The 15,163-nt window shown below is 47.1% G+C and overlaps 1 protein-coding gene across 1 annotated transcript in view; it reads left to right on the top strand.

Moving 5' to 3' along the window:
- The first annotated feature begins 2,975 nt into the window (after positions 1 to 2,975).
- Positions 2,976 to 15,163, top strand: part of LOC106563799 (telomerase-binding protein EST1A) — a 38,646-nt gene continuing 26,458 nt past the window's right edge. The window contains exons 1-3 of the mRNA XM_014129659.2: positions 2,976 to 3,175; positions 11,398 to 14,710; positions 14,861 to 15,053. Of these exons, the coding sequence (XP_013985134.2) occupies positions 3,070 to 3,175; positions 11,398 to 14,710; positions 14,861 to 15,053 (3,612 nt within the window). The 5' untranslated portion in view covers positions 2,976 to 3,069. The remainder of the gene's footprint in view (positions 3,176 to 11,397; positions 14,711 to 14,860; positions 15,054 to 15,163) is intronic.

Here is a 15,163-nt window from a genome sequence, read left to right as displayed (position 1 = left end):
TGATAGTTTGTTGGTGATGTGGAGACCAAGGAACTTGAAACTCTTGACCCCGTCGATGTGAATGGGGGCTTGTTCAGCCCTCCTTTTCGTGTAGTCCACGAACAGCTCCTTTGTCTTGCTCACGTTGAGGCAGTGGTTGTTGTCCTGGCGTCTCTGACCTCCTCCCTATAGGCTGTCTCATCGTTGTTGGTGATCAGGCCTACCAGCGTTGTCGCCAGCAAACTTAATGATGGTGTTGGAGTCATGCATGGCCACGCAGTCGTGGGTGAACAGGGAGTACAGTAGGGGACTAAGTACACACCCTGAGGGGCCCCCGTGTTGAGGATCAGCGTGGCAGACGTGTTGTTGCCTATCCTTACCATCTGAGGGCGGCCCATCAGGAAGTCCAGGATCCAGTTGCAGAGGGAGGTGTTTAGTCCCAGGGTCCTTAGCTTAGTGATGAGCTTTGTGGGCACTATGGTGTCGAACGCTGAGCTGTAGTCAATTAATAGCATTCTCACATAGGTGTTCCTTTTGTCCAGGTGGGAAAGGGCAGTGTGGAGTGCGATTGAGATTGCGTCATCTGTGGATCTGTTGGGGCGGTATGCGAAATGGAGTGGGTCTAGGGTTTCCAGGATGATTGTGTTGATATGTAGCCATGACCAGCCTTTCAAAGCCTTTAATGGCTACCGACGTGAGTGCTACGGGGCTGTAGTCATTTAGGCAGGTTACCTTCGCTTTCTTGTGCACAGGGTGGTCTGCTTGAAACGTGTAGGTATTACAGACTCGGTCAGGTAGAGGTTGAACATGTCAGTAAAGACACTTCAAATTGTATTTGTCACAAGCGCCGAATACAACAGTGAAATGTTTACTTACAAGCCCTAAACCAACAATGCAGTTTTTAGAAAAATACCAAAAAAAATTAAGAAATACAAGTAACAAACAACTAAGGAGCAGCAGTAAAATAACAATAGCGAGGCTATATACAAGGGGTACCGGTACAGAGACAATGTGCGAGGGCACCGGTTAGTCGAGGTAATTTGTCACGTCCTGACCAGTATAAGGGGTTATTGGTTATTGTAGTTTGGTCAGGACGTGGCAGGGGGTATTTGTTTTATATGGTTCGGGGTGTGTGTGCATGTAGAGGGGTGTTGAATTTATGTGTTCCGGGGTTTTTGGTTTATGTTCTTGTTTTGTATTCTAGGGTTTCTATGTTGTGTATTTCTTTGTTGGCCTGCTGTGGCTCTCAATCAGGAACAGCTGTACATCGTTGTTTCTGATTGAGAGTCATACTTAGGGAGCTTGTTTTCCACCCGTCCCTTTGTGGGTAGTTGTTTTTTTTGCATTGCTTTTGTGTAGCCTGCGAAACTGTCTCACTGTCGTTCTTTATTTATTGTTTTTTTGTGTTCACTTTACAAATAAAGTTATGATGAGCACGCAACCCGCTGTGCCTTGGTCTAATCGCTTCGACTACCGTGACATATTTGAGGTAATATGTACATGTAGGTAGAGTTATTAAAGTGACACTGCATAGATAATAAGAGTGTAGCAGCAGTGTAAAAGAGGGATGGGGGGCAATGCAAATAGTCGGGGTAGCCATTTGATTAGATGCTCAGGAGTCTTAAGGCTTGGGGGTAGAAGCTGTTTAGAAGTCTCTTGGACCTAGACTTGGCGCTCCGGTACCGCTTGTCGTGCGGTAGCAGAGAGAACAGTCTATGACTAGGGTGGCTGGAGTCTGAAAATGTTTAGGGCATTCCTCTGACACTGCCTGGTACAGAGGTCCTGGATGGCAGGAAGCTTGGCCCTGGTGATGTACTGGGCCATACGCACTACCCTCTGTAGTGCCTTGCGGTCGGAGGACGAGCAGTTGCCATACCAGGCAGTGATGCACCCCGTCAGAATGCTCTCAATGGTGCAGCTGTAGAATCTTTTCAGGATCTGAGGACCCATGCCAAATGGGCCCTCGCATGCTTTGAGGACACGTCCTGGTAATCAGTCTGGCCCCGCAGCCTTGTGAATGTTGACCTGTTTAAAGGTCTTGCTCACGTCGGCTACAGAGAGCGTGATCACACAGTCGTCCGGAACAGCTAGTGCTCTCATGCATGCTTCAGTGTTGCTTGCCTCGAAGTGAGGATAAAAGGCATTTATCCCATCGTAGGGTCGCGTCACTAGGCAGCTCGCGCCTGGGTGTCCTTGTGTAGTTTACATATTTAATAGTGTCCATGGAAGTTTCTGTAGTTAAACTTGTTTTTTGGAGTCCAGCTTTGTTCTTGTTTTTATTCTGTTCTGAGTTGTTTAAAAATAATGTCATAGGGGACAAAAACTTGTTTTATAGTCATCATACATCTTGTCTTCCAAATCTTATTGTTTACAATGCATATTATTGTCCTCCATAGACCTTTAGTATTGTCATCCATGTGAGTATCAAAAACATAGTGAAAGACTGTCTTGAGATTTATACATCACAATCAATACTTCTCATCAGGTCCCATATTTCATTCATATAAATACAAGTCTATTTTCACATCATTACATGGTTTCATTATTAGACTGCTTAACATCAACATCAAATTTTATTTGTCACAGTGACCAATCTTATTGTTCACAATGCACATTATTGTCCACCATAGATCTTTAGCATTGTCATCCATGTGTGTAAACGCAGTGAAAGACTGTCTTGGAATTTATACATCGAAATCAATACTTCTCGTCAGGCCCCATATTTCTTTAGTTCTGTAGCTAGCAGTTCAATAAAATGTGCTCTAAACTCTCTTCATCATTACAAATAGACAACCGTGCTAAAACATGGCCTACAAGGGTGATCGGGGATTGGAGAAGCGGTTTTAACGTATCTTCATACTGTACTGTCTTTGTTACAATAGCCGACTGTACACAATGCTTTTGGAGCCATCAATACCAGATCAATATCGCCATCTGCCGGTCTTTCGGCAAAGTATAGCCTAATGTTCAAGCTTGGCTACTGTACCCAGAATGACAAACAGTTGTTTATCTTAACGCGTTTATCTGCGGGCGCGTTGTGTTTTGTCCCTCCGAGGCGCCGTGTGTTTGTGTTGTTGGATAGAGACGAAGATGGCGGACGAATTAGACCTCAGTGAACTAGACAGAGTACGGATTTCTGCTGCGGAGCTTCGAGTTGAAGCGTCGAGTTTCGTCAACCACGGCGATGTTCACAGAGGTGAGAACGATCGCAGAAGTGCTCAATACACTAAGAAAGAGAACGCAAAATGAGCTACCCGAAGTATAAAGTGCCACGAAACTAAGTGGCTAACGCTAACTTGCTAGCTAACGGTAGCTAGGCTCATCATGTGGTCGTTTGTTTTCAAACGCCCCCCCATGCTTACATAGGTATGGGAAACATGTTTACATTGTCAAAGCAAGTGAAATAAACATTACACTAATAAAACAAAAGTTTCAAAAGAATAGAGAGAGACATTTAGAATGTTAAATTATGGCTATGTACGATGTTGTAACACAGTGCAAATAGTTGAAGAACATAATGGAAAATAAATCAACATGGGTTGTATTTAAAATGATGTTTGTACTTCACTGGTTGCCTTTTTCTTGTGGCAACAGATCACCTTACAGTGAAATGCTTACTTACAAGCCCTTAACCAACAATGCAGTTTTAAGAAAATACCTCAAAAAAAGTAAGAGATAAGAATAACAAATAATTAAAGAGCAGCAGTAAATAACAATAGCGGGGCTATATACAGGGGGTATGGGTATCGCTGTCGAAGTAATATGTACATATAGGTAGAGTTATTAACGTGACTATGCATAGATAATAACAGGGAGTAGCAGCAGCGTAGGGGGGGGGGGGCAATGCAAGTAGTCTGGGTAGCCTTTTGATTAGACGTTCGGGAGTCTTATGTCTTGAGGGTAGAAGCTGTTTAGAAGCCTCTTGGACCTAGACTTGGCGAATGACGGGGATGAGGGCCTGTACGGGTGTTTGGAGTATATCCATCCTGTCCGACTCATTAAAGAGAAATGATTTGTCCAATTCGAGGTGAGTAATCACTGTTCTGATGTCCAGAAGCTCTTTTCGGTCATAAGAGACGGTAGCAGCAACATTATGTACAAAACAAGTTACGAACAATGTGAAAAAACAAACAAAATAGCACGGTTGGTTAAGAGCCAATAAGACGCCAGCATCCTCTCCTGCGCCATCTTCACAGAAGATGATTCCAACATTTTAGAATACCATATCAATCACATTTTATTCGTCACATGCTTCATAAACAACAGGTGTAGACTAAGCAAAATGTGTACTTACTGCCATTCCAACAATGCAGAGAGAGAAAAAAAGAGAAGTATTAGAAAAATAATAACACAAGGAATAAGTACAGAATGAGTAACGATAACTTGGCAATATACACGGGATACCAGTACCGAGTCCATGTGCAGGGGTATGAGGGAATTGAGGTAGATATGTACATATAGGTAGGGATAAAGTGACAAGGCAACAGGATAGATAATAGACAGTAACAGCAGCATATGTAGTCCCGTGTGGCTCAGTTGGTAGAGCATGGTGTTTGCAACGCCAAGGTTGTGGGTTCGATTCCCACGGGGAACTAGTACGGGGGAAAAAATGTATGAAATGTATGCATTCACTACTGTAAGTCGTTCTGGATAAGAGCATCTGCTAAATGACTAAAATGTAAAAAATGTAAATATGTGATGAGTCAAAATAGTTCGTGTGTAAATGGTCAATGCAGATAGTCCAGGTAGCTATTGGTTAACTATATGACTACCTATTTAGCAGTCTAATGGCTTAGGGTAGAAGCTGTTTAGGGTCCTGTTGGTTCCAGCCTTGGTGCATTGATACTGCTTGCTGTGCGGTAGCAGAGAAAACAGTGTATGCCTTGGGTGGCTGGAGTCTTTGCAGCCAATCAAGATGATCTCACTAGTGCAGCTGTAGAACTTTTTGAGGATCTGATGGCCTATGCCAAACCTTTTCAGCCTCCTGAGGGGGAACAGACGTTGTTGCGTCCTCTTTACAACTGTGTTGGTGTGTGTGGACCATGATAATTCCTTAGCGATGTGGACACCGAGAAACTTGAAGCTCTTGACCTGCTCCACTACAGCCCCATCGGTGTGGATAGGAGCTTGCTTGGCCCTCCGTTTCCTGTAGTCCACTATCAGCTGCTTTGTCTTGCTGACGTTGAGGGAGAGGTTGATGTCTTGGCAACACGCTGCCAGGTCTCTGACCTCCCTGTAGGCTGTCTCATCGTCGTCGGTGATCAGACCTACCAACGCTGTGTCGTCGGCAAACTTAATGATGGTTTTGGAGTCATGCACGGCCACGGCTCCATAGTACCGTTTCATATGATATAAAAAAAAAACATTTGGTCCCTACCGATCTAATAAGCTCACACCTATTATAAAATGTTTATAAAGTCAGTTTGGTTTATAAATGTAGTAAAAAAAATTAAGCAACAGCAACTAGTTTCTTGTATGTGCTGTAATTTCCACTTCACTTTCATGCACATCTCAAGTGTGGCAGCTGTGATCAGCCAGCCACATCCCCTTCCAGCCATCACTCACCTGCTTCTCTCCATCCAGTCTTCCTGTGCATCTATTCCACTGTCAGTTTTTAAAATAAAAATTAGAGGTGATGGCAAGTGTGGGTGCAGACCCTGATGAGTCTTCGGTTGTTACATTTGTACATTTGATACATTGGAGCTGCGCCTAGGGCTTGTTACTCTGACTGTATTACCGCCACGCTGGTAGTCACGAGTAATGACCATAGTCAAATTCCACATGATCACATAGTCACGTTAACTAGGCTTCTCCAAGCTCTGATGCTGCTGATGGTCATTAGTAACCTACCAAACTTGCTAACTGCCTGGTACTCAGCACTCTATTGTCCCTTTAATCACTCTGACATCAATGCAAATGTAATCCCAACAGCTTTCTGTAGGCTAGGCATACTATATTTATTTCTCAACCTTCCCAATATTAAGAACATTGTTTGGCTTAAAACAGGAGTATAGCCTAGCTGGCTGGTATGAAAATGAACAATGGGAAAAGTGTCCTCCATTCGCTATTTAAGTGCATAGATTACGTGTATTTTTTCCCCTGACCCGCGACAGGTGCCTCATAATGGTCCATTCTAAATCAAAACTAATTTCACACACACTGTACCAGTCAAAACGTTGGACACACCTACACATTCAAGTTTTTTTCCTTCTTTATTTTTACTATTTTCTACATTGTAGAACAATTGCGACGATATCAAAACTATGAAATTACACATATGGAATCATGTAGTAACCAAAAAATCTAAATCTATTTTAGATTTGAGATTCTTCAAAGTTGCCACCCTTTGCCTTGATGACAAAGTTGCTCACCATAGCTACAACGTATATCCAGGCCCTGGGACACCTGTCGGTGTGTGCCATGTCCGTATATCCAGGCCCTGGGACACCTGTCGGTGTGTGCCATGTCCGTATATCCAGGCCCTGGGACACCTGTCGGTGTGTGCCATGTCCGTATATCCAGGCCCTGGGACACCTGTCGGTGTGTGCCATGTCCGTATATCCAGGCCCTGGGACACCTGTCGGTGTGTGCCATGTCCGTATATCCAGGCCCTGGGACAGCTGTCGGTGTGTGCCATGTCCGTATATCCAGGCCCTGGGACAGCTGTGAGTGTGTGCCATGTCTGTATATCCAGGCCCTGAGGCACCTGTCGGTGTGTGCCATGTCCGTATATCCAGGCCCTGGGACAGCTGTGAGTGTGTGCCATGTCTGTATATCCAGGCCCTGAGGCACCTGTCGGTGTGTGCCATGTCCGTATATCCAGGCCCTGGGGCACCTGTCGGTGTGTGCCATGTCCGTATATCCAGGCCCTGGGGCACCTGTCGGTGTGTGCCATGTCCGTATATCCAGGCCCTGGGACACCTGTGGGTGTGTGCCATGTCCGTATATCCAGGCCCTGGGACACCTGTGAGTGTGTGCCATGTCCGTATATCCAGGCCCTGGGACACCTGTCGGTGTGTGCCATGTCCGTATATCCAGGCCCTGGGACACCTGTCGGTGTGTGCCATGTCCGTATATCCAGGCCCTGGGACACCTGTCGGTGTGTGCCATGTCCGTATATCCAGGCCCTGGGACACCTGTCGGTGTGTGCCATGTCCGTATATCCAGGCCCTGGGACACCTGTCGGTGTGTGCCATGTCCGTATATCCAGGCCCTGGGACACCTGTCGGTGTGTGCCATGTCCGTATATCCAGGCCCTGGGACACCTGTCGGTGTGTGCCATGTCCGTATATCCAGGCCCTGGGACACCTGTGAGTGTGTGCCATGTCTGTATATCCAGGCCCTGGGACACCTGTGAGTGTGTGCCATGTCCGTATATCCAGGCCCTGGGGCACCTGTGAGTGTGTGCCATGTCCGTATATCCAGGCCCTGGGGCACCTGTGAGTGTGTGCCATGTCCGTATATCCAGGCCCTGGGGCACCTGTGAGTGTGTGCCATGTCTGTATATCCAGGCCCTGGGGCACCTGTGAGTGTGTGCCATGTCCGTATATCCAGGCCCTGGGGCACCTGTGAGTGTGTGCCATGTCCGTATATCCAGGCCCTGGGGCACCTGTGAGTGTGTGCCATGTCCATTTTTTGTTGTTGATATATGCGGCATAGGTGGGCTACATTTTCATGCAGGCATCATGACTGTTCTCCTTGCTCGCGCTCTCTCTCTCTCAATTCAAGGGCTTTATTGGCATGGGAAACATATGTTAACATTGCCAAAGCAAGTGACATAGATAATAAACAAAAGTGAAATGAACAATAAAAAATCACAGTAAACATTATACTCACAGAAGTTCCAAAAGAATGAAGACACGTCAAATGTCACATATCTATATACAGTGTTGTAACGATGTGCAAATAGTTAAAGTACAAAAGGGGGAAAAAAATAAACATAAATATGGGTTGTATTTACAATGGTGTTTGTTCTTCACTGGTTGCCCTTTTCTTGTGGCAACAGGTCACAAATCTTGCTGCTGTGGTATTTCACCCAGTAGATATGGGAGTTTATCAAAATTGGGTATGTTTTCAAATTCTTTGTGGATCTGTGTAATATGAGGGAAATATGTGTCTCTAATATGGTCATACATTTGGCAGGAGGTTAACCTGTCTGGGAACGTGGGACGCTTGCCACCCTAGTCAACAGCCAGTGGAATCGCGTCGCGCAAAAATACAAATACCTCATAAATGCTATAACTTCAATTTCTCAAACATATGACTATTTTACATCATTTTATAGATACACCTCTCCTGAATCAAACCACGTTGTCCAATTTCAAAAAGACTTTACAGCAAAAGCAAAACATTAGATTATGTTAGGAGAGTACCCTGCCAAAAAAAGACATTTTCAAAGCAACTAGCATGCATCACAAATACCCAAAACACAGCTAAATGCAGCACTAACCTTTGACAATCTTCATCAGATGACACTCCTAGGACATCATGTTACACAATACATGCATTTTTTGTTCGATAAAGTTCATATTTATATATAAAAACAGCATTTTACATCGGTGCGTGACGTTAAGAAAATATTTTCCCTGAAATGCTTCCGGTGAATCAGCGCTACAATTTACAAAATTACTATTTGAAAACATTGTTAAAATATAATATTGTCATTCAAAGAATTATAGATTAACATCTCGTGAATGCAACCGCATTGCCAGATTTAAAAATAACTTTACTGGGAAATCACACTTTGCAATAAACGACGTGGTATGCTCAGAAAAATAGGCTAGGCGATACATGTTAGCGCCATCTTGGAACCATCTAAAATCAAATATATCTATTGTAAATATTCCATTACCTTTGATTATCTTCATCAGAAGGCACTTCCAGGAATCCCAGGTCCACGATAAATGTAGTTTTGTTCGAAAAAGTTAATAATTTATGTCCCAATAGTTCCTTCTTGTTAACGCGTTCCGAAGGCTACTCATAATGTACGAGGCGCGCTGGACTTGTCGTCACGAATGTGCAAAAAATATATATTTACGTTCGTTCAAACATGTCAAACGTTGTATAACATAAATCTTTAGGGCCTTTTTCAACCAGAGCTTCAATAATATTCAAGGCGGACTATTGCATTGTCTTACTAAACGTTTCGGAACAAAAGGGTTCCCATGGGCGCCCGCGTCATAGTAGTATAGGCCCTCCCCCTGTGACCAACTTCCCAAGCCTCTCTTTGGGTCAGTTTCTACCATAGAAGACTCAAACCACTTTGTAAAGACTGTTGACATCTAGTGGAAGCCGTAGGAAGTGCTAAATGATTAATAAGTCCCTGTGTGTTTCAATGGCAAAGGCTTGAAAGTGATTCCACACATCAGATTTCCACTTCATGTTAGGATTTGTCTCAGGGTTTTGACTGCCATATGAGTTCTGTTATACTCACAGACACCATTCAAACAGATTTAGAAACTTTAGAGTGTTTTCTATCCAAATCTACTAATTATATGCATATTCTAGTTACTGGGCAGGAGTAGTAACCAGATTAAATCGGGTACGTTTTTTATCCGGCCGTGCAAATACTGCCCCCTTTCCCCAACAGGTTAACCTCTCTAGGCTAGGCGGGACGAATTCGTCCCACCTACGTAACAGCCACGGCTATCCTGTGGCGCGATTTTCAAAACCTTAAAAATCCTATTACTTCAATTTCTCAAACATATGACTATTTTACAGCCATTTAAAGATAAGACTCTCGTTAATCTAACCACACTGTCCGATTTCAAAAAGGCTTTACAACGAAAGCAAAACATTAGATTATGTCAGCAGAGTACCAAGCCAGAAATAATCAGACACCCATTTTTCAAGCCAGCATATAATGTCACCAAAACCCAGAAGACAGCTAAATGCAGCACTCACCTTTGATGATCTTCATCAGATGACAACCCTAGGACATTATGTTATACAATACATGCATGTTTTGTTCAATCAAGTTCATATTTATATCAAAAACCAGCTTTTTACATTAGCATGTGACGTTCAGAACTAGCATACCCCCGCAAACTTCCGGGGAATTCGCTAACATTTTACTAAATTACTCACGATAAACGTTCACAAAAAGCATAACAATTATTTTAAGAATTATAGATACAGACCTCCTCTATGCACTCGATATGTCCGATTTTAAAATAGCTTTTTGGTGAAAGCACATTTTGCAATATTCTAAGTACATAGCCCAGGCATCACGGGCTCGCTATTTAGACACCCGGCAAGTTTAGCACTCACCATAATCATATTTACTATTATAAAAATGTCATTACCTTTTGTTGTCTTCGTCAGAATACACACCCAGGACAGCTACTTCAATAACAAATGTTGGTTTGGTCCAAAATAATCCATCGTTATATCCGAATAGCGGCGTTTTGTTCGATGCGTTCCAGACACTATCCGAAATAGTAAAGAAGTGTCACGCGCTTGGCGCAATTCGTGACAATAAAATTCTAAGTATTCCATTACCGTACTTCGAACCATGTCAACCGCTGTTTAAAATCAATTTTTCCGACATTTTTCTCGTAGAAAAGCGATAATATTCCGACAGGGAATCTCCTTTTCGGCAAACAGAGGAAAAAAATCCCAAAGGCGGGGGCGGTCGGGGTCACGCGCATAAGCTAGTGTCTCTTGATCGGCCACTTGAGAAAGGCGATAATGTGTTTCAGCCTGGGGCTGGAATGACGACATTCTGTTTTTTCCCGGGCTCTGAGCGCCTATGGACGACGTGGGAAGTGTCACGTTAGAGCAGAGATCCTTAGTAAATGATAGAGATGGAAAAGAAGTTCAACAAATGGTCAGACAGGCCACTTCCTGTAAAGGAATCTCTCAGGTTTTGACCTGCCATTTGAGTTCTGTTATACTCACAGACACCATTCAAACAGTTTTAGAAAATGTAGGGTGTTTTCTATCCATATGTAATAAGTATATGCATATTCTAGTTACTGAGTAGGAGTGGTAACCAGATTAAATCGGGTATGTTTTTTATCCAGCCGTGTCAATGCTGCCCCCTAGCCCTAACAGGTTAAACTGTCTCCTGCTGAGGGTTAGTTGAAGAGCCTGATGAGTCAGTTTAGTTCATTAGCCGACTGGGAGATGAATAACACATAAGAAGGTGAGATAGGATGTGATGTGCTCTGTGCAGGTGGACCTGTGTCTGTGTGTTAACTCTGCACTGTTACTGTGTGTAGGACAGGACAAGTAGTCTGTCTGTTGTCTGAACGTCCTCTCTACAGCTTCTTGGAACACTTTCAAGTTCATAACACACACCTTGTCATCACTGCTAATATATCTCTCCCTTTCTCCTCATTCTTCTCCCTCTCTCTCTCTTTCCCCAACTATTTATCTCCCTTTTCTATCTCCCCCTTCCCTCTCTCCCTGTCACAGAGGAGCAAGGAGAGGAGGGGCGTGGCGAATGCCAGCAGCAGAGTAACCACGGCAACGACGCATCAAAACATCCCAATCTGCAATGCTACACGTCCGAGGCCATCCACGGCAACCGTTGCCATGACAGAAAGGAAGGCGAGGTGGTGACCTCCCCTCGTCACCCTGGAGACCCTGTAACCATGACCTCTGACCCTGAGGAGGAGCTGGTACTGTCACCACTGCCACAGAAGGAGGAAGAAGGACTCAAGATGGCCGCCACTGAGATGGTTTCAACTGAACCTGGATATACAGATGGAGGGATGGGGAAAGAAGGAGAAGATAAATATGGAGGAGGGGGTAGTCATGGTGGGGAAGGTTTTACTTTTAACAGCGAAGGCTCTCAAGAATCTGCACTACAGAAGACTCAAAGAGGTGACCACCACACCACCAGAGTCGACAACAGCAACATTAGCAGCAACAGTAGCAGTGCAGGGGGGCCATCGGGCTCAGGCAGCGGACCACAGAGCTCCAGACAGAGGGATGGAGGGAGAGAGAAGGACCAGAGGGATGGAGGGAGAGAGAAGGACCAGAGGGATGGAGGGAGAGAGAAGGACCAGAGGGATGGAGGGAGAGAGAAGGACCAGAGGGATGGAGGGAGAGAGAAGGACCAGAGGGATGGAGGGAGAGAGAAGGACCAGAGGGATGGAGGGAGAGAGAAGGACCAGAGGGATGGAGGGAGAGAGAAGGACCAGAGGGATGGAGGGAGAGAGAAGGACCAGAGGGATGGAGGGAGAGAGAAGGACCAGAGGGATGGAGGGAGAGAGAAGGACCAGAGAGATGGAGGGAGAGAGAAGGACCAGAGGGATGGAGGGAGAGAGAAGGACCAGAGGGATAGAGGGAGAGAGAAGGACCACAGTGGGAGAGACCCAGACATCCCGGAGCCAGCAGGGGGTTCCCTTGGCTCTGCCAAGCCCACCAGGAAGACTCGTAAACCGGACCGGGAGATCTATCAGCCTGGGGGCCGAAGGAGCACCACCTGCACCCAGGGGAAGGAAGTGGGAAGAGAGACCAAGAAACCTGGTCCTGGGTCTGGTTCTGTTAGAGAGGAGGCTGTAGTCAGGAGAGATCCAGCCCCACAAAAAGAGACTGGAGGAGAGAGAGGGGTAGCGGAGGAGAAGGGGAGAGGTGGCAGGTGTGAGGAGAAGGGGAGACGGCAGGGGAGGAGAGAGACAGGCATAGCAGCAGCAGCAGTCTCAGACCCTGTATCAGAGAATCTGACTGGGAAGATGGAGAAACTCAATGTGACTGTCTCATCCGGGAGAGAGGAGGAGGAGGAGAGAGGAGGAGGAGAGAAAGGACACGGTCAGGAAGTAGACAGGAGGAAGAATGCCAGCGTTGAGGGCAGGAGGAGCAGAGGAGTTGAGGGAGGAAGAGCAAATGAAGGAGATGAGGAGAAGAAGAGAGAGAGGGGAAACCGCAGGAACAGAGGAGGAGGAGGGGAGACGGGTGGCAATCAGGACTCCAGGAGAAGAGGGAGTGGGGAAGGAGGAGGGGGGAAGGGTGAGCGAGTGATGAAAGAGAGAAATAAGAGAGAGTCAGAGGGGGACAAAGAGAGGGAAGCAAACCGTCCTGCAGATACACAGCCAACAAAAGGAAGAGAAAAACAGAGGGATAGAGAGACAGAAAGAGAAAGACAGAGGGATAGAGAGATGGAAAGAGAGGAACCGAGGGATAGAGAGACAGAAAGAGAAAGACAGAGGGATAGAGAGATGGAAAGAGAGGAACCGAGGGATAGAGAGACAGAAAGAGAAAGACAGAGGGATAGAGAGATGGAAAGAGAGGAACCGAGGGATAGAGAGACAGAAAGAGAAAGACAGAGGGATAGAGAGATGGAAAGAGAGGAACCGAGGGATAGAGAGACAGAAAGAGAGGAACCGAGGGATAGGGGGACGGAGAGGGACAAGCAGAGAGGGAACAACAGACCCCGAGACAGAGAGAGGGATGGAGAGATGGAGAGAAACAGAGAGAGGCCAGCGGAGGGGAACGAGAGGAGCAGAGCCAACACTAGTCCTAACAACCACCACCACCACCCATCATCGTCCTCTAAGCGTTACTCCAAGTCAGACATCAGAAGACCCAGGAACCGCACCTACAGCACCAGCTCTGCCAGCAGTGGCACCAGTCTGGACGGACCTGGACTGGGACAGGGAGGGGGGTTGGGGGAGGACAGGGCCCGACGAGACCGGCTGGGGCGCAGGGAGCGAGAGAGAGGGGAGGGAGGAGGAGGAGGAGGTGGTCAGCTCCAGAACAGGAGGAGAAGCGCTAGAGACTCCTCTACTGACTCAATGGAAGAGAGCAAGGTGGGAGACTGGATGGATGAGAGGAGGAGGAGAAGGAGGAGAGACGGAGAGGAGGACTGGAGCCCGGAGAGGAGGAAGAGGGGGGAGGAGAGCAGAGGGACAGGAGGGAGGCACAGAGGAGGAAGAGGGAGAGGAGGTCTCCTGAGAATATCTCACAGTGACAGACAGTCAGGCTCCTCCCAGGCTACCTCAGGCCCCGGCGAGGACCCCCAGGGGCGACGCAGACAGGGCACTGGGCCTTGCGGCAGGGGGAGGGGCATCCTCATCCTCCCTGCCCACACCAACCTCTCGAATTTGCCGGCGGAGCCCGGGCCGAGGCTACTGTTTGGTGGGATCCGTGGAGGAAGAGAAGTGGGACTAGGGAGAGGAGGAGGAAGGGGCGGAGGAACAAGGCGTCTCTGGGACCCGAACAACCCCGACCAGAAACCCGCCCTCGGGCTCTCCCAGCATGCATCGCTCCAGCAGCAGCAACCCATGTACCTGCAGACAGGCGTTGGTTACGGAGCACTGCACTTCCTGGATACAGATGACGAGGCTGCAGGGAGTCCCCCGGTCCACCAGGCGGAGCACTTCCACCTGCAGCAGCAGGCTGCAGCCATGGCCCAGGCCTTCTACAAGTACCAGAACTCTGACAACCCTTACCCTTACAACGCCAACCCTAACCCCAACACACGCTACCCCTACCCTTACCACACTATGCCCGCCGGCCCTTACCAGATCCCCCCCTCTAACGACATGTACCACCCAGGTCAGTTCTACGGGGGGTACAGGGGCCAGGGGTACCCAGATGGACCCGAGGCAGCAGCAGGGGGTGGATCCGGAGCAGGTCTAACCCCTGAGGAGGCTGGGCAACATGCCAGAGGAGAGCTGGGGAGACTGCTGAGAGCTGCGGACAGTCAGGAGTTACAGCTCACTAACCTGTTGTCTCGAGACAGACTCAGTGCTGATGGACTGGACCGCATGGCTCAGCTCAGGTAAGATAGAGGGATGGAGAGGAAGCAACAGCTCAGTAACCTGCTAATGGAGGGGGGGAAGGATGGAGGAATGGTGAAAGCTGCAACCTGCTGTCTAAAAACAGACTATGCTCCTTTCTTTATCTTGTGTCGTCCCCGTCCCCCCCCCAGAGCTGAGCTGTTGACCCTGTACGAGCGGGTGATCCTAACAGACATAGAGTTCAGTGACAGCCAGAACATGGACCAGGCTCTATGGAAGAACGTGTTCTACCAGGTTATAGAGCGCTTCAGACAGCTCCTCAAAGATCCCAGTGGAGACTCAGCTCCGCGCATCACCGCCATGCTGTTGACACTGCTGGACGAGGTACACACACTGAACACACAGCATGTACACACACAGGCGTCAATCAGTCATTACCTAAAACACATGTAAATATTGGACTATAAATTGTGCCTTCCTTTATTGTATTTAAA

This window comes from Salmo salar, chromosome ssa11, assembly GCF_905237065.1.
Source record: "Salmo salar chromosome ssa11, Ssal_v3.1, whole genome shotgun sequence".
NCBI lineage: Eukaryota > Metazoa > Chordata > Actinopteri > Salmoniformes > Salmonidae > Salmo > Salmo salar.
This window is presented reverse-complemented; position numbering and strand designations above follow the sequence as displayed.